General features: G+C 45.2%; 1 protein-coding gene across 4 annotated transcripts in view; it reads right to left on the minus strand.

Moving 5' to 3' along the window:
• The window catches only part of RUBCN (rubicon autophagy regulator), a 74,909-nt gene extending 56,249 nt beyond the window's left edge, over positions 1 to 18,660 (minus strand). For 2 of the 4 annotated variants that reach the window (XM_087872002.1, XM_087872003.1), the window contains exon 1: positions 18,409 to 18,631. In XM_087872002.1, the coding sequence (XP_087728128.1) occupies positions 18,409 to 18,437 (29 nt within the window). In that variant the 5' untranslated portion in view covers positions 18,438 to 18,631. Of the gene's footprint in view, positions 1 to 18,408 lie in introns of all 4 variants that reach the window. The other 2 variants (XM_087872004.1, XM_087872005.1) reach the window with 2 other exon arrangements.
• Between the last annotated feature and the right edge of the window lie 1,445 nt (positions 18,661 to 20,105).

The raw sequence follows: 20,105 nt of genomic DNA on the forward strand, positions 1-20,105 counted from the left end.
CAAACTTGGTAACTTTAAGACTTGTGGACTTCAACGCCCAGAATTCCCCAGCCCAGCCGTGCCTGTTTCTTTTTCTCTTACTACCTAAAGTGGAGAGATTGCAGAGGAAGGGATTGTAAGAGAGTAAGCTATGCTGGCTGGGGAATTCTGGGCGTTGAAGTCCACAATTCTTAAAAGTTGCCAAATTTGGACACTCGCTGTTTCAAAGCACCCAACTATCCTGATAGCATCCGACTTTGAATATGTCAAAAACGACACTAATGCAAATTATTTTATCTGCAGGAAACAATCCAAAGTGATCAGTTGGATCTACCTCTCCTCAGTAAAATCTGGATTGCGCAGGATGAAATCCACCCCGACGGTTCCTCAATATTTATCTCCTTAAAAGAAGGTTTGGCTTTAGCCCTAAAAATAAAACCTTTTTTCACTACCAAGAATTGGTATTGAGAGTTTCTATATCCACCCTTCCTGTTTCTTCACGTCATTTAAGAAGGCTGAGTCAAGAGAAAAGCAAGTTTTTTTTTTTCCCTAGAAGGCAGAAGTAGTTAGTCCTCAACTTACAAACATTTGTTTAGTGAACCTCCAAAGATACAACAGCATTGAAAAAAGTCACTTGCGACCAAGTCCTCCAAGTTACGACGGTCCCAGCATCCCCACTGTCATGCACAGGTTGTCCTTGATTTACAACCCTTCATTTAGTGACTGTTCAAAGTTGCAAGGGCAGTGGAAAAAGTGATTTGTGACCCTTTTTCACACAACCACTGCAGGGATGTCAAACTGGATTTCTTCGAGGGTCAGATCAGCATTGTAGTTCTCCTCCGTGGCCCGCCACCAGGGAGGAGGAGGAGGAGAGAGGCGTGTTTTTGCGGGCAGTTTTCAGCCTGGATAGGCTCCTGCAGCACTTTGGTGGCCAAAACAGGGCGCAGGGGGGGTGCATGTGCCTCCCCGGACCCCATTTTGGCCAACAAAGTGCTTCAGGAGGCCGTCCAGGCTGAAAACAGGCTGCATCAGGCTCAACTGTGGTCATAAATTGAGGATTATTGTAGGAAGAAAAAAAAATCAGATCCAGTTCCAAGCCGGGAATAAACGGAGGCCGCATGGAAAGAAGGTCTCTTGTTTATTGATGAGCAAAACCAACAAGAGCATGCAGTTCTGGGGCAGCTGACATAATGGTTGAATGAGTGGATGGATGTTTATAGGTTTCTGTGACTTTGAAGTCTGGGGATTGTGCAATGAAGGGGCTTTTGGTGTCTCTTGCTATTTCCATGGTGGTGGGTTTATGTCCTAAAAGTTCACGTCTGTTCTTAGAATTTGGGTGGAGAGGGGTGTAAATTTTAATCCCATCAACTGGAGGTGAAGGTGTTTTGTTTGTGAGTAGGCTGGCCCAGTCTTTCTTAATGGGCACAAAATATCCATATCTAAAGGCTTCAGGCATCTGCTGGAGGTTGTTGGGGGCTGCTTTCTGCCTCTAAGAACATGTTTCTCCATTTCTCCTTTGGGGAAATATTCCATCCTGCCTCTTTTAATATTAAGAATAAAGAATATTTTAATCTGGGGAAGGGAAGGGGGAGGTTCCTACACTATCAACGTCCTTGGAACTTCCTGAGTAAAATAAGGGTGTTTCCCTACCCCCCCCCCAAGTAGGTTAATTAGACAATTAAACAAATGGAGCAAGAATCGCGTAAATTAAAGGGAATGCATCACAGAAGATTATCATCTTTCTGTTTTTAAATGAGTGGCTTTTATCCTGGATTTTAAGCAGGTCCTTCAATTTCCAAGATCAGGCAAGGTGCAGTTTACAAGCCCAGAAAAACAACATAAGGCAAAGAGCAAAACCACTCCCTAAACGCCAAACAATACATTCAAAGCAAGCAATCTAGTACCTGCCGGTGAAATCAGTTCAAAGGTAAGCAGGTGTGCCTCTCCCGGGACAGCCAAATGCTGCTGCATAATCAGAATTCAACTGATAAACTAGTTACTAAGTCTGCAACTACTATTCATCTTCTCATCGTTCCTACTACCCATCTCCTTCCACTTAGGACTGTATGACTGTAATTTTGCTGCTTGTATCCTTATTATTTATATTGATATTGTTTCCCGATTGCTTATTTGTACCCTATTTTATTTATTTATTTATTTTGTTGAATTGAATTTATATACCATCCTACTCCCGAAGGACTCGGGGCGGTGAACAGCCAGAAAATAAAACACATAGATTGCAAAATTTAAAAGACAGTATAAAACCACATTAAATAATTTGGCCTGGGACAAATTAAAAATACCCCCAATGGGTAAGACAAATTTAAAATTTACAATTTAAAAAGGGGAAAGTTAGGCCAGGCCAGCCTGTTGAAATAGAAAGGTCTTGAGGGCGTGGCGGAAGGTGCGTAGATCCGGGATCCTCCGTATCTCCGGGGGGAGCTCGTTCCAGATGGCGGGTGCCCCTACAGAGAAGGCCCTCCCCCTGGGGGCCGCCAGTCGACACTGTCTAACCGACGGCACCCTGAGGAGGCCCCCTCTATGGGAGCGTACTGGCCAGTGAGAGGCTACTGGTGGCAGCAGGCGGTCCCGTAAATATCCAGGTCCTAAACCATGGAGCGCTCTAAAGGTGGTAACCAAAACCTTGAAGCGCACCCGGAAGACCACTGGGAGCCAGTGCAGCTCGCGCAGGAGAGGTGTTACATGGGAATGCCATGTCGCTCCCATAACCACCCGTGCGGTCGCATTCTGCACCAGTTGGAGCCTCCGAGTGCTCCTCAATGGGAGCCCCATGTAGAGAGCATTACAGTAGTCCAGGCGGGAAGTGATGAGGGCATGAGTGACCGTGCATAAGGAGTCCCAATCTAGAAAGGGACGCAACTGGCGGATCAGGCGAACCTGATAAAAAGTCCTCCCGGCCACAGCTGTCAAATGCTCTTCTAAAGACAGCCATGAATCCAGGAGGACACCGAAGTTGCGAACCCTCTCCGTGGGGGCCAATGACTTGCCCCCAATAGTCAGTGACCCTATGACTATCATTAAGTGTTGTACCTTCTGATTCTTGATGAATGTATCTTTTCTTTTATGTACACTGAAAGCTTATGCACCAAGACAAATTCCTTGTATGTACAATCACACTTGGCCAATAAAAAAATTCTATTCTATTCTATTCTAAAAGAGATCTGGAATCTGTCTATGAAGATTCTCAGTCAGCCAGGTTGACTGATTCTTCATCAGTCAACTCTTCATCAGAGTTGAAGAAGCCTCTCGGATGATGAGGAGCGAAACCTCTTCAAAGAAAAACCAGAAAGTCCAGTAGCCTCTTTGGGGGAAAAAAAACCCCCACCTTTGGGAGGGTCCTGAATCTGCATTTATTTATTTATTATTTATTTTATTGGTTTGATTTATATGCCGCCCTTCTCCGGAGACTCAGGGCGGCTTACAATGCGTTAAGCAATAGCCTTCATACTTTTGTATATACCTGCTTAGTAGGGCTTTCGGGCCCCCCCTAAGCGGTGTTCTTTTTTTTTATACAAAGTCAGCTTATTGCCCCCACAATCCGGGTCCTCATTTTACCTACCTCGGAAGGATGGAAGGCTGAGTCAACCTTGAGCCTGGTGAGAATTGAACTCGTAGTAATGCCAGGCAGCTGGCAGCTAAGTGCTACTTAACAGCACTTTAGTCCGCTGCACCACCAAGGCTCATTTGCAAAAGGGAAGAACAAGATTGCAAGATCGTGCGTTTGGTTTTGTGTGTGTGTTTGTGTTTCCTGGTTACCAGACATGGACTTTAAACTCAGGGCTGTTTCCCCGGGGAAGATATTCCTGCCAAGGGCCCAGAATCACACATGGCAAAATGGGCATATAATGGGTGGCTCTCATGAACACCAGGTTGGCTTGGCTTCGGAGATGCTGTTAACCTTTGCAGGTAGATCAGACAAAAAAACAAACAAACTCAAACCAGCTGAGTTAATTCTAATTTTTTGTAAGGCTACATTAACAGAATCTTGCCCATTGGATATAGGTAGTCCTCGACACACGGCCCACAAGTGAGCCCAAAATTTCCCTTGCTAAGCGAGGCACTGGTTAAGTGAGTTTTGCCCCCATTTTATGACTTTCTTGCCGCGGTTGTTAAGTGAATCACCGTTGTTAAGCTAGTAATGCCTGGCCTCAATCTTCTCCCCTTTTTAAATGTAAATTTTAGTTTGTTTTTAAATTATGGGGTATTTTAAATTTGTCTCAGCCAAATTATTTAATCCGTTTTTATTCTATTTTAAAGTTTTGTATTTTATGTGTTTTATCCTGTGGCTGTTCACCGCCCTGAGTCTTTCGGGAGTAGGGTGGGATAGAAATTTAAATAAATAAATAAATAAAATAAAATACAGGTAGTCCTCAACTTGCAACAGTTCATTTAGGGACCGTTCAAAGTTACAACGTGACTTAGGGCCATTTTTCACACTTACGACCATTTGTAACGTTCCCCTGTGGTCATTTGGATGCTTGACAATTGACTCACATTTATGACGGTTGCAGTGTCCCGGGGTCAGGCGATCCCTTTTTGCGACCTTCTGATAAGCAAAGTCAACAGGGAAGCCGGATTCACTTAACAACGGTCTTAGTAATTGAATAACGGTGAGGATTCGCTTAACAAGCGTGGCCGGAAAAGTCCTAAAATCGGGCAAAACTCGCTTAACGAATTTCTCACTGAGCAGCATAAATTTGGGGCTCCATTGTGGTCGCATGTTGAGGACTAGCTGCACAGTTGTTAAGTGACTCTGGCTTCTGCTTGTCAGAAGGTCGCAAAAGACGATCACGTGACTTCAGGATACCGCAACGGTCAGGAATGCAAGTCATTGCCAAGCGTCCGAATTTTGATCACGTGACGGTTGTAACTGTGAAAAATGATTGTAAGTTGCTTTTTTCAGTGCCGTTGTAACTTCAGTCACTAAATGAACAGTGTTAGGAAATGGTTATTTGTCTAATTAGTTGGTGAGGCAATATATAAACGAACAATGTATGTTTGCAGTCAGAAAGGTATTATATTGCTTTAAGACTGTATTGCATCATCCTGTATCCTGATTGGTTAAGCTCTGTAGCCAATGTACTTAAGGGAAGTCAGGATCATGGCTTGGGTGGATACTACACCATTTTACCTGCTTACTTGCTTTAACTCTCTACCTGATCTCTCTGCATGATCACTGTTTGATCATAGCTACATGTTGCTTTCTACTATTTATTGAATGTTTTGATATTGAACTTGTTCCTGTTTTGAAACTCAAGAAGAACTGTTTTATTGTGTATGACTACAACTGGTAAGAAGACTTTGTACTTGAAGTATCCCTGGATTGATCTTTTAACTCTCGTCTTGTCTGTGTATGACTTGGATTGTTTTTGGACTTTGCTTTACTTTTTTCTAAAAGTAAAAGACTACAACTCAGTGTGTTTGTATGTTAACTATGATTGTTCACAACCACTCCCAGTCGTTTTCATGCGTATACTCAAAGGATACTCTGCTCAATAACCCACAACATCGATTATAAGCCAAGAATATCCTTAACATATGGTTGTAAACCGAGGATTACCTGCGCGAAACCCCAACAACGCACATTTAAAACATGCCCAACTATCCCAGGGGTGCCCTTTAACTGGTCCACTCAGCCTAGCGGGGAAGACTTCCCTGGTCCAAGTGGGAATCTTTCCATGCTCTGCCACCCACCCAGGACCTTCTCAACAAGCTGCGTGCCAAGATTACAGGCTGGTTCCTCCTCCGTGCAAAACAATGCGTCACTAACAAACAACGGGGCTTTTCACAACTGAGGCTGGAGGATGGATTTCAAGCCGTTGCGCCAGGGTGCTTCCATCGTTGTGACTCTCTGAGTGTTGAGAAGCGAGGATGGGCCGCAACTTGCCAAAGGCAAGAAGCAGCGGAATCCTTGAACGTGGAAATCTGACTTTTAGGCCTTTCTAGTACAGATAGACCAATAGGGAAGCGTCTTTGGATAGCACTATCCTTGAAATAATAATCAGAATAGAGCTGGAAGGGACCTTGGAGGCTGTTTCTGGCCTCCGGGGGGGGGGAGGCCATTTTTGCCCTCCCCAGGCTCCTAGAAAGCCTCTGGAACTTGGGGAGGGCAAAACAACGGGCCTTTTGGTTTCACTGGAAGTTGGGAAACGGGTTGTTTCCGGCCTCCAGAGGGCCTCCGGGGGGGGGAGGCCATTTTCACCCTCCCCAGGCTCCAAGAAAGATACTACAAGTGTGGGCGCGTGCATGCGTGACACACACACACCCCGCGCGACCCCTGCTTTTGGCACGCAATGGCAAAAAGGTTAGCCATGACTGCCATTTCAGTGCCATACCACGTTTCAGACAAGTGACTATCCAGTCTCTTCTTAATAACCTCCAGTGATGGAGCACCCATAACTTCCTGGTGGCAAGCTGTTCCACTGGCTAATTGTCCTCGCTGTTAGTAAGTTCCTCCTTAATTCCAAGTTGCTTCTCTCTTTGGTTAGTTTCCATCCGTTGCTTCTTGCCCTGCCTTCGGGGACTTTGGAGAACAGGTTGACCCCCTCTTCTTTGAGGGCAGCCCCTCAAATATTGGCAGCTGAAACATGTCACCCCTTGTCATTCTTTCCATTAAACTAGACATACTCCATCCTTCCAACTGTTAACAGAAGGAGAGTTGGAGGGGACCTTGGAGGTCTTCTCATCCGACATTCTGCTAAAAGCAGGAGACCCTACACCGTTTCACACAAGTGACTGTTCAGTCTCTTCTTAAAAGCTTCCGGTGATGAAGCACCCACAACTTCTGGTGGCAAGTTGTTCCACTGGCTAATCGTTCTCACTGTCAGGAAATTCCTCTTTTAATTCCAGGTTGCTTCTCTCCCGGATGAGTTTCCATCCGTTGTTTCTTGTCCTGCCTTCAGGGGCTTTGCAGAACAGGTTGACGCGTCTCTTCTTTGATGTTTGAACGTTGTCATCATGTCACTCCATCAAATGGAGACGGGCATCACCCTTAGAGCCGGCGACAACTCCTGTAATAACTGTAATTTGGGGTGGAGTCCAAATCCGCAGGGATTCCTTTATTTTTTTTACCTAGCCTTTGACTTACAATCACTCAGCCAGCGAGCGTCCAAAGTTACAACAGCACAGGGGAAAAAAAAAGTTACGACTGATTTTTCACACTTATGACCCTTGCAGCCTCCTCAGGGTCACGTCGTCAAGATGTGACTGCTTGGCAACTGGCACACATTTTGCGATAGTTGCAGGGTCCCCAGGTTACGTATAAGTAGTCCTCGGTTTACGACCACAACTGAGCCCCAAATTTCATCATAAAGTCGCTTTTTTTTTTTTTTTAGTTTCGTTGTAACTTTGGTCACTAAACGCATCGTTGTAAGTCGAAGGCAGCCTGCGTTGGTCTAAGAAAAACGTTTCTGTTGTAAGAAATGCAGCAGCCTTTGGGACCGAAGGCACCATCAAAGCTCATGGAAGATGCAAGGGCTGCCATAGCTTTGGAAACATACATGTCTCATCTGTTGCTCTTCCAGTGGCCCATGTCATTGCTACTGCATTCCCACGCAAGTTACAAAATGGGTGTGTTATTTACACACAGACATGCTACCGTATAATTAATCCAGCCTCCAGAACAACAAACGATCTACTGTCAATCAACCAACCAACCTTCCTTCCTACCTGCCATTATCTTTCTTTCCTTCCGAACCTGCCATTATCCTTCCTTTTTCCTTCCTCCGTTCCTCCCTACCATAATCCATCTTTCCTTCCTTCTTTTCCTACCATTATCTTTCCTTCCTTCCTTCCTTCCCTCCTTCCCACATCCTTACACAGACGTGCTACCGTATAATTAATCCATCCTCCAGAATAACAAAAAATCTACTGCCAATCAACCAGCCAACCTTCCCTCCTACCTACCACTATCCTTACTTCCTTCTGAATCTACCATTATCCTTCCTTTCTTTCTTCCTTTTTCTCTTTGTTCCTACCTACCATAATCCATCCTTCCTTCCTTCCTAACCTACCATTATCCTTCCTTTTTTCCTTCCTTCCTTCCTTCCCTCCTACCTATCATTATTCTTCTTTCCTTCCGAACCTATTATCCTTCCTTTTTTCCTCTCCCTCCCTCCCTCCCTTTGTTCCTACCTACCATAATCCATCCTTCCTTCCTACCTACCATTATCCTTCCTTTCTTCCTTCCTCCCTTCCTTCATTCCTACCATAATCCATCCTTCCTTCCAAACCTACCATAATCCTTCCTTCCTTCCTTCCTTCCTTTCCTACCATTATCCTTCCTTTTTTCCTCCCTCCCTCCCTTTGATCCTAACTACCATAATCCATCTTTCCTTTCTTCCTTTTCTACCATTATCTTTCCTTCCCTCCTTCCTACCTACCACTATCCTTACTTCCTTCTGAATCTACCATTATCCTTCCTTCCTTCCTTCCTTCCCTACCTACCATTATCCTCCCTTCCCTCCTTCCTACCTACCATTATCCTTTCTTCCTATTATCCTTCCTTCCTACCTACCTACCTACTTACCAACCATTATCCATCCTTCCTTCCTTCCATCCATCCATGGTTAGAATGCAGCATTGCAGGCTGACTCTGCCCACTGCCAGCAGTTCGATCCTGACCGACTCAAGGTTGACTCAGCCTTCCGTCTTCCGAGGAAGGCTAAAAGGAGGATCCAGATTGTTGGGGGCAACAGGCTGACTCTGTAAACCGCTTAGAGAGGGCTGTAAGGCACTGTGAAGCTGTATATAAGTCTGAGCGCTGGTGCTAAGTGCGAAGGGAGGGAGGAAGGAAGGAAGGGGAAGGAAGGAAGGGGAAGGGGAAGGAAGGGGAAGGGGAGGAAGGAAGGGCTGGAAAGAAGGGAGGGAGGGGAAGGGGAAGGGGAAGGGGAAGGGGAGGAAGGAAAGGAAGGAAGGAAGGAAGGAAGGGGATGGAAGGAAGGGGAAGGGGAAGGGGAAGGGGAAGGGGAAGGGGAAGGGGAAGGGGAAGGGGAAGGGGAAGGGGAAGGGGAGGAAGGAAGGGCTGGAAGGAAGGGAGGGAGGGGAAGGAAAGGAAGGAAGGAAGGAAGGAGAAGGAAGGGGAATGGGAAGGAAGGGGAAGGGGAAGGAAGGAAGGGGAAAGGGAGGAAGAAAGGGAGGAAGGAAGGAAGGAAGGAAGGAAGGAAGGAAGGAAGGAAGGGAGGGAGGGCTGTAAAGCCCTGAGAAGCAGCATATAAGTCTAAGGGCTATTGCTAAATGCTGTTTATCAGATGATCTGAAGATGGGATTCCAGCAAAGTGTCGACTCACCAACGACCAGCGTGGCTACTGCTGAATCAGACATCAACTACGCTGGTTTCGTTCCAAAACCGAGCCACGAAATAGCTCATCGCATTTCAAATCAAGCACACGCGATGATTCAACTCTTACCGGCGCTACGTTCCTCACCCTTGAAAGACCAAGCTTGGCAAGGCTTCCAACTCTCAAAAAACCTGTCACGAAACTCAGGGCAGCTGCAAGCAGCCAAGATGACATTCCGGGGGAAAAAGATGGTCTTGCTTTCCAAGCAGCTCCCAGAACGGGGAGGATGGAGAAGGAGGAGGAGGAGGAGGAGGAGGAGGAGGAGGAGGAGGAGGAGGAGGAGGAGGAGGAGGAGGAGGAGGAGGAGGAGGAGGAGGAGGACTTGAAAAGCTCAACCGAGAGGGTGGCTGACATCTTTTCTGGCCAAGACACATCCCGCAGATCAAGAGAGAGGAAAAAACGGGAGGAGAGGATGCTAGAGAGGCTAAAAAGTTTAGCAAACTTCTCAGAGCCCCTCAAGGAACATACCGATCGACCAGAACAGAGCTGGAGGGGACCTTGGAGGCCTTCTAGTCCAGCCCCCTGCTCAAGTAGGAGAACCTATACCAGTGGGGTGGCAAACCTATGGCAGGAGTGGCAGAGGTGGCACTCAAGAGTCCTCTCTATGGGCACATGCACCGTCGCCCCAGCCCAGCTCCATCGTGTTTCTCCCGCAGGGAGGAGAGAGAGGAGGGAGGGAGGGAGGGAGGGAAAGAGATAAAGAGGGGGGAAAGAGAGAGGGGGGAGGGAGAGAGAGAGGGAGGGAAAAAGAGGGGGAGGGAAAGAGAGGGGGGAGAGGGAGGGAGGGAGGGAAAGAGAGAAAGAGAGGGGGAGGGAGAGAGAGAAAGGGAGGGAGGAAAAGAGAGAAAGAGGGGGGAAAGAGAGAGGGGAGGGAGAGAGAGGGAGGGAGGAAAAGAAAGAAAGAGGGGGAAAGAGAGAGGGGGAGGGAGAGAGAGAGGGAGGGAAAGAGAGAAAGAGGGGGGAAAGAGAGAGGGGGAGAGAGGGAGGGAGGGAGGGAAAGAGAAAGAGAGGGAGGGAGGGAAAGAGAAAAAGAGGGGAGAAAGAGAGAGGGGGGAGGGAGAGAGAGAGAGGGAGGGAAAGAGAGAAAGAGGGGGAAAGAGAGAGGGAGGGAAAGAGAGAAAGAGGGAGGGAAAGAGAGGGGGAGAGAGAGGGAGGGAGGGAGAGAGGGAAAGAGAGAAAGAGGGGGGAGGGAGGGAGAGAGGGAGGGAGGGAAAGAGAAAAAGAGGGGGGAAAGAGAGAGGGGGGAGGGAAAGAGAGAGAGAGAGGGAGGGAAAGAGAGGGGGGAAGAGAGGGAGGGAGGGAAAGAGAAATGATATTGTTGCTAAACTTAATATTTCAAAAGCAGAAAAAAAAATGAAGGGGCATATAAATGTATTTATCACGTTTCTCTTAGAACTCTGATCCCTGCCTTGCTTATCATTATTTTAGGTAGTAAAACCTCATTATTCAGGTAAAATTGCCGTGCTGGCACTTTGCAATAAATAAGTGGTTTTTGGGTTGCGGTTTGGGGACTCGGTCTCTAAAAGGTTCGCCCTCACTGACCTATGCTATTTCAGAGAAGTGACTGTCCAGTCTCTTCTTAAAAACCTCCCGCGATGGAGCAGCCACAACTTCTGGTGGCAAGCAGTTCCACTGGTTAATTGTCCTCGCTGTTAGGAAGTTTCTCCTTAATTCCAGGTTGTTTCTCAGGGAGTCCTCGACTTACGGCCAAAATTGGGACCAGAATCTCCATTGCTAAGCGGAGTCCTGCCCGATTTTATGACTTTTTTTTTTTGCCAGGGTTAAGCAAGTCGTTGCTAAGTGAATTACGTCACTAAGTGAATCCAGCTTTCCCCGTTGACTTTGCTTGTCAGAAGCCGGGTGGGGAGGCCTCAAACGGCGATCGCATGATCCCAGGAGGCTGCAGTTGTCGTAATACAGGTACTCCTCGACTTACGACCCTAGTTGAGCCCCATATTTCCGTTGCTAAGGGAGACAATTGTTAAGTGAGCTTCGCCCCATTTTATTCCGCCTATTCCGCGAATCGCTGCAGTCAGTGTTAAGTTAGCCACATGGTTGTTAAGTGAATCCGCCTTCCCCATGGACTTTGCTTGTCAGGAGGTCGCAAAAAAGGATCACGTGGGACCCCAGGATACTGTGACCGTCATAAATAGGAGACAGTTGCCAGGAGTCCGAATTTTGATCGTGAGACTAGGCTGCAACAGTTATAACTGTGAAAAACGGTCATAAATCGGGGTTTGTTTTTTTTTCCAGGGTCGTCGTAAACTTTGAACGGTCACTAAACAAACCGTTGTAAGTCGAGGACAGCCTGTCCTGCAAATGGCAGAAAGGAGGGCTGGAAATTATGGGATGTATAGGTGGGGAGGATGGGAGGGGGGGTGTCTCCCACTGCAAAGTTTGCTTTATTTAATCCGTGGCCATGAAAAAAAAATATATATTCTTCCTGGTTACTGGAGCGAAGCGGAATCTGGGCCAAGAATTCCGAAAGGAAGAGTTTCTCCGCCAGCCTCGATTCGGTGACGCTAAGACAAACCCAGGCCTGCTTGGAAAGCAACTGGCCAAGTTCCCTGGGCGACCAGCAAACCTTGGTTTATGTCATCCGATTCACAAGGACGTCTTTCTTGGGAAAACGAAAATAAAAGCTAAGCTGTACGGGGGGAGAGGGAAAGAATATAACCTAATAAATAGTTGATTTTATCACTCTTTGGACTTTTGCTGCTTTGTACTGTTTTTCACTTTGTATTGTTTTCACAGTCACTTGCCTGAAATGGCAAAGGTTCTCCTGCTTGAACAGGGGGCTGGACTAGAAGACCTCCAAGGTCCCTTCCGGCCCTATTTCCTATTACTATTTCCTATTCCTATTCGCCCATCTCCTCCCACTTATGGCTGTAACTTGTTGCTGTATTCTTATGATTTATATTGTTTCCTAGTATGATTTGATTGCTTATTTGTACCCTATGGCTATCATTAAGCATTGTACCTTATGAGTCTTTTTCTTTTATTGAAAAGTTTTTTTTAAAAATTTTTTTTTACAAACAATCTATCTATCTATCATCTATCTATCTATCCTTCTCCATCCCTCCCTCCCTCCAGATCTATCTATCTATCTATCTATCTATCTATCTATCTATCTATCATCTATCCTTCTCCATCCCTCCCTCCCTCCCTCCCTCCAGATCCATCATCTATCTATTTATCTATCTATCTATCTATCTATCTATCTATCTATCTATCTATCTATCTACCATCTATCCTTCTCCATCCCTCCCTCCCTCCCTCCAGATCTATCATCTATCTATCTATCTATCTATCTATCTATCTATCTATCTATCATCTATCCTTCTCCATCCCTCCCTCCCTCCCTCCCTCCCTCCCTCCAGATCGATCTATCTATCTATCTATCTATCTATCTATCTATCTATCTATCCATCTATCTATCTATCTATCATCTATCCTTCTCCATCCCTCCCTCCCTCCAGATCTATCATCTATCTATCTATCTATCTATCTATCTATCTATCTATCTATCATCTATCCTTCTCCATCCCTCCCTCCCTCCCTCCAGATCTATTATCTATCTATCTATCTATCTATCTATCTATCTATCTATCTATCTATCATCTATCCTTCTCCATCCCTCCCTCCCTCCAGATCTATCTATCTATCTATCTATCTATCTATCTATCTATCTATCTATCTATCCTTCTCCCTCCCTCCCTCCCTCCAGATTTATCAATCCATCCATCTATCTATCTATCATCTACCTACCTACCTATTCTATTCTATTTTCTGTATTCTGTATTCTAATTCTATTCTGGGGGAAATGTAAGTCATCTGGAATCACTGCACAGGTATTCCTCGACTTACAACAGGTTCATTTAGTGACTGTTCAAAGTTACAACGGCCCTGAAAAAAGTGACTTATGCCCGTCTTTCACACTTACGACCGTTGCAGCAACCCCATGATCACATGATCAAAATTCAGACGCTTGGCCACTGACTCGTATTTATGACGGTCGCAATGTCCCGGGGTCACGTGATCCCCTTTTGTGACCATCTGACATGCAAAGTCCATGGGGAAGCCAGATTCGCTTAACGACCGTTTTACTAACTTAAGAACTGCAGGGATTTGCTTAACAAATACGGCATGAAAAAGGGGCGACATTCGTTAAAACAAGTGGTCTCGCTTAGCAACATAAATTCTGGGCTCAATTACAGTCATAAGCCGAGGATGACCTGTACCGTAGAAAGAGCTCTTGATCGCATTAAATAAAATGAAATGAAATATGATCCTGAGCCAAACAGGCAAAAAGGAAAACCAGAAAGCCAAAATGATTGGCAGGAGAAAAGTAGCCTCTAATGCAAGTTGAGCTGTTGCCAAGAATCAAACCAGCTACTTTCCATTTCAGTCATGGTGTCAAAACAGATTTTTGTTTGCATTTTTTTTTTTTTTTTTTTGCTTATTAAGACAGAAGGAGAAAGGCGAAACGGATTCGGGGAATTACAGGAAGACATTCAACAGCTCATTTGCTGACCCTTCCGAAGTTACAAAGGCACTGAAAAAAAAACGACTTGTCCTTTTTCACACTTGTGTGCTCATGGGATTTACATTCGGATGCTTGATCACTGATTCACATTTATGACGGTCGCAGTGTCCCCGGGGGGGTGTCACATGATCCCCTTTTGTGACCTCCTGACAAGCAAAGTCAACGGGGAATCCAGATTCACTTAACAACCGTGTGGCTAATTTCGGAAACGCAGTGATTGACTTTACAAACATGGCCAAAGAAAAAAGAAAAAAGTTGGAAAAATAGAGCAAAACTCACTGAACAAATTTCTCACTTAACAACCAAAATACTGGGCTCAGTTGTGGCCGTAAATTGAGGACTACCAGTTATCCCTCATTCCGAAGAGGATCTTAGACAGGTAGATAGATAGATAGATAGATGATAGATAGATACATAGATAGATAGATAGATGATAGATAGATACATAGATAGATAGATAGATACATAGATAGATAGATAGATGATAGATAGATAGATAGATAGATAGATGATAGATAGATAGAGATAGATAGAGATTATAGATATAGATATACACACAACAGATGGAAAATAAATCTCTCCCAGTTTCCTATTTTTGACCGTGATTAATTCCAAGGAAGTCCATCCTAAAAGATCAGAAATACCTCTGTTTGTGGCTCACCTGTCGTTCGGAGGCATTGCTACCCAACCTGGAAGATGCACATAGCTATGATTCACAGTTGCTGATGTGCCACAATTTTTTAAATGTTGGGTTTCGGAAAAACCATCATCAGCGTTAAAGCACTCTTCAACAATTCCCAAAGGGCTTAAATCGAATAGAAGTTAGTTGTGTGTAAGGAGGATTTCCTCCTTGCCTTGGCCTGCTAAATCTGGTCAGGTGTCTTTTTGAAAATAATAATAATAATAATAATTTATTTTTCATATTTCTGAACCACCCATCTCCTTCAAAGAGGTAGTTTGAATACAGATAGTCCTTGACTTAACAACCAATACACCAAGGACTCCTTATTTCAATCCTGAGCTACAAATATTCTCGTATATTGGTCTCAACCATTCGTTGAGTGACCGTTTGAAGTTACGACGGCATTGAAAAAAGGGACTTGCGGCCAGGGTGGATTTGATTTAAATTGAGTTGATTTAAATCACAATTTAAATCATGATTTAAATCACTAGTAAAAAGGCTTGATTTAAATCAACTCGATTTAAATCATAATTTTTAAAGAGCAACTGTCATCTCTGCTACTCCTTTGACCCACTGTTGACTCACCGATAGTCCCAGTGTTGCAGAATATACAGCCTCCTGCTACATAACTAAGCTCCGTTTCATGCTGAATAAACTAAATTATTTATGTATCTTAAATAGAAAACGATAGATTTTTACCCCAAAAGCTTTTTATTAAAATAAATTCGATAAAAATCAAAAAAATCCGATTTAAATCAAAAAAATCCGATTTAAATTTTAAAAAATCTGATTTTTTTGATTTTTTTTAAAAAAAATCATTTATTTTTATCCACCCTGTCGTTGAGTGACCGTTTGAAGTTACGACGGCATTGAAAAAAAGGGACTTGCGGCCATTTTTCACACTTATGACAGTTGCAGCATCCCCGTGGTCACGAGATTAAGATTTAGAGGCTTGGCAATTGGCATGGATTTATGATGGTTGCAGTGTCCTCTGATCACTATCTGTAACCTTCCCCGCTAGTTTCCGACAAGCCAAGTTAAAGGGGGAAAGCAAGATTCGCTTCACAATTACACGGTTCGCTTAACAAGTGCAGTGATTTGCTTAACAAATATGGCATGAAAAAGGGGCAAAATTCGTTTAACAAGTGGTCTCGCTTAGCAACATAAATTCTGGGCTCAATTACGGTCATAAGTCGAGGACGACCTGTACAGTAGAAAGAGCTCTTGATTGCATTAAATAAAATGAAATGAAATATGATCCTGAGCCAAAGCTTAACAACTATGGCAAAAACATTGTAAAGTGGGTCTAAACTCAACTGCCTCGCTTAGCAACGGAGATTTTGGGCTCGATTGTGGTCGTACATCAGGACTACCGATAATAGATGATATGTTATGGTGTAGTATAATACTAATGTACCAACCTAGAACGAAGGAGAAATTTCCTGACAGTGAGAAGAATTAACCAGTGGAACTACTTGCCACCAGAAGTTGTGGGTGCTCCAACACTGGAAGTTTTTAAGAAGAGATTGGACAGCCATTGGTCTGAAGTGGTTTAATGTTTCTTGCCTGAGCAGGGGGTTGGACTAGAAGACCTCCAGGGTCCCTTCCAGGCATACGACAGAACAGTGGAATGATTCTATTCTTATTTATTTATTTATTTGTTTGTTTCCATTTCTATACCGCCCTTCTCCAATAGGACTCAGGGCGGTGAACAGCCAAAGTAAAAAAACAGAACATACAAAATTTAAAAGTAGTTTAAAATAATTAAAAATTTTGGCCGTAAATTAAAACAACCCAATTTAAAATCAGTTTAAAATTTAACTCAAGCCAGCTTGCAAATAAACAAAACATAACCACTATCTAACTCTCTCTATATACAGTCTTTCTATACTCTTAAACAAATCGATCAATTATTTGTTTTCAAATAATAGACTGAAGAGTCATTTGAATGGGTTGCTCTAAGGACCCCCCTGCCTTGAATAGAGGGCTGGACTAGAAGACCTCCACGGTCCCTTCCAACTCTGTCATTCATGTAACACACCATTGTAATCCGAGGACTCCCTGTAGAGAGCGTTAAATTCTCATTCGTAACTGGGTAGTCCTACCGTGTGTTTAATCGGTTGCCATGTCTTCCTTGGTTAACGCCCCAGAAAAGAAAACCACGATTGTTAGAAGGTTTCTCATTTTTGGCATGGTTACTGCTCAGAGCTCCACAGATAGTCCTCAACTTACGACAGCAATTGGGACCGAAACTGGCACCATTAAGTGATGTTGTTGTTAAGTGAGTTACGCGTGATCGTTAAGTGACAACGGTCGTAAGCGTGAAACACGGCCCTAAGTCCCTTTCATGAACACAAAACACAGCCCTAAGTCCCTTTCATCAGTCGTAAGTGTGAAACATGGCCCTAAATCTCTTTCATAGGTCGTAAGTGCGAAACCCATAAGTCCCTTTCGTCAGTTATAAGCGTGAAATACAGCCCTAACTCCCATTCATCGGTCGTAAGCGTGAAACACGGCCCTAAGTCCCTTTCGTTGGTTGTAAGCTCGAAACACGGCCCTAAGTCCCTTTTGTCAGTTGTGTGAAACACAGCCCTAAATCTCTTTCGTCGGTCGTGAGCGTGAAACCCATAAATCCCTTTCATAGGTCGTAAGCATGAAACAAATTCCTAAGTCCCTTTCATGGGTCGTAAGCATGAAACAAGTTCCTAAGTCCCTTTCATAGGTCGTAAGTGCGAAACACAGTCCTAAGTCCCTTCCGTCGGTCGTAAGCGCGAAACTCGACTCTAAGTCCCTTTTGGTGGTCATAAGTGTGAAACAAGTCCCTAAGTCCGTTTCATGGGTCGTAAGCATGAAACAAGTCCCTAAGTCCCTTTCGGCGGTCGTAAGTGTGAAACAAGTCCCTAAGTCCCTTTCATAGGTCGTAAGCATGAAACAAGTTCCTAAGTCCCTTCCATCGGTCATAAGCGCGAAACCCGACTCTAAGCCCCTTTCGGCGGTCGTTAAGTGTGAAACAAGTCCCTAAGTCCCTTTCGTGGGTCGTAAGTGCGAAACACAGCCCTAAGTCCCTTTCGGCAGTCATAAGTATGAAACAAGTCCCTAAGTCCCTTTCATGGGTCATAAGCATGAAACAAGTTCCTAAGTCCCTTCCATCGGTCATAAGCGCGAAACCCGACTCTAAGCCCCTTTCGGCGGTCGTAAGTGTGAAACAAGTCCCTAAGTCCCTTTCATGGGTTGTAAGTGCAAAACACAGCCCTAAGTTCCTTTCGTCGGTCGTAAGTGCGAAACCCAACTCTTAAGTCCCTTTTGGTGGTCGTAAGTGCAAAACCCAACTCTTAAGTCCCTTTTGTCGGTCGTAAGTGCAAAACCCAACTCTTAAGTCCCTTTCGTCGGTCGTAAGTGCGAAACCCAACTCTTAAGTCCCTTTCGTCGGTCGTAAGTGCGAAACCCAACTCTTAAGTCCCTTTCGTCGGTCGTAAGCGCGAAACCCAACTCTAAAGTCCCTTTCGTCGGTCGTAAGCGCGAAACCCAACTCTTAAGTCCCTTTTGGTGGTCGTTAAGCGTGAAACATCCCCTTAAGTCCTTCCCTCGGTCGTAAACGTGGAACACGGCCCTAAGTCCCTTCGCTCAGTGACCGTTGTGACTTCGGACGGTCACTAAACGAACGGTTGTAAGTCGAGGACTGCCTGCATTCTATCCTCAAGACGTCCCCCCCCCGTGACTTTATGGCCCCTCTTGCCACCCCCCCATGACTCCCCCTTCCTTTAGCCCCCCCTTCCTCTCAGCCCCCCCCGCAAACTCAGCGACCCCTCCCCCCCTCCCCCCCCAACCGCGCAACGCCCCACCTGCGCTCCTCCTGCTCTCCGACCTCCATCCCCGGAGGGGGGGGGAGGCTTCTCTCAGGGACCCCCGGTCTCTCCGCCCGCTGCCCGAGAGACACCCAGTCCGAGGCCGCCGCCGCCGCCGCCGCCCGCTGCCATCGCCGGACCCGGGGCGGGAAGCCTCTGCCGGGCGCCGCCTCCCGTCCCTCGCCCCGCCGCTCCGTCACCGCCACGAACTACAACTCCCGGCATGCCCCCCCCCCCGGGCCAGCTTCCGGCCGCCGCGCCACGCCTCCTTCGCCACGCTCAGCCAATGGAGCGCCGCGCATGCGTGCGTCGCCCTCGTTCGCGTTCGGAGGGACTTCAACTCCCGACGGGCTTTGCCGCGGCTCTTCCGGCCTGGTTTTCTGCCCTTGATTGAACCGTGTATGTGGGTGTGCTTGGACGCGTGTTTGGATGTCTGTGTGTGTGAATGACGGGAACGGGGTTTCTGCCCAGGACTTTTAACTAGGAAAGATAACTTGCACGTACAAAACATCTGCAAAGCTAACGTTTTATTGATGTACTTGGCACGTGGCATCTACAGACTGACATACCACTCTAATGGAAGAAAGTTGAATTTGCAGAAATAAGAAATATAGAATTGTAATTAATGTAATAATAGTGCAATAGTGCACTATTAGTGCAATGGCCTGGCCTAAATCTTCTCCCCTTTTTAAATGTCATTTTAATTTGTTTTAAATTATGGGGTATTTTAAATTCAGCCAAATTATTTAATTCGTTTTTAATTCATTTTAAATTTTTGTATTTAGGTGTTTTATCTTGTGGCTGTTCACCGCCCTGAGTCCTTCGGGAGAAGGGCGGTATAGAAATTTAATAAAATAAAAATAAATAAAATAAATAAGAAACTAGGAGGAGGAGTGTTATGCATGTTTGTTGCCTTGAGTTACAGGTAGTCCTTGACTTAACGACCACAATGGAGCCCAACGTTTATGTTGTTAAGCGAGACATTGGTTTAAGTGAGTTTTGCCCCATTTTACGACCTTTCTTGTCGCCGTTGTTAAGTGAATCGCTGCGGTTGCGAACTTAGTAACGTGGCGGGATAAAAATTATTGGATTTATGTTTGCAAAATTCTGCAAACTGATTAGTATCGGTTAACATTTCCCAATAGTTAGGGGCAGTGGTGGGATTCAAATAATTTAACAACCGGTTCTCTGCCCTAATGACCAGCTGGGTAGGCGTGGCTCAGTGGTCATGGGTCTGTGTGGATGTGACCAACTCAACATCACTCACATGGATGGGCGCTTCGACTTATCTGTTACAATGTAATAAGGGTTAACCAGAGGCAGTTTCCGTAAGCAGAGCAATAAAGATTAAGCTAGAAACACCACCAGAATGTTTCCTTCCTGCCTTCCTTACAGGATTAGCCCTGTAAAGTGGAAAAAAACAGGAGATTTCTTCCAACAACCAGTTCTCCAAACTGCTTAGAAAGTTAACAACCGGTTCTCCCGAATAGGTGCGAACTGGCTGAATCCCACCACTGGTTAGGAAAGCGGGAGATAAATGTTGCTTTAGGGGTGGAATTGTAAATGTTGGTTTAGTGTTGCAATTATCTGTACATTTGTTTTTGATTGGAGGTGCCTTGACTGCTATATGGGGAGAATGGCCAGCTATATCTTTAAGGTAATAAGGAAATAAAACATGTTTTGATGCTACTTCG

This window comes from Pantherophis guttatus, chromosome 6 (genome assembly GCF_059756535.1).
Source record: "Pantherophis guttatus breed Tessera chromosome 6, ASM5975653v1, whole genome shotgun sequence".
Lineage (NCBI taxonomy): Eukaryota > Metazoa > Chordata > Lepidosauria > Squamata > Colubridae > Pantherophis > Pantherophis guttatus.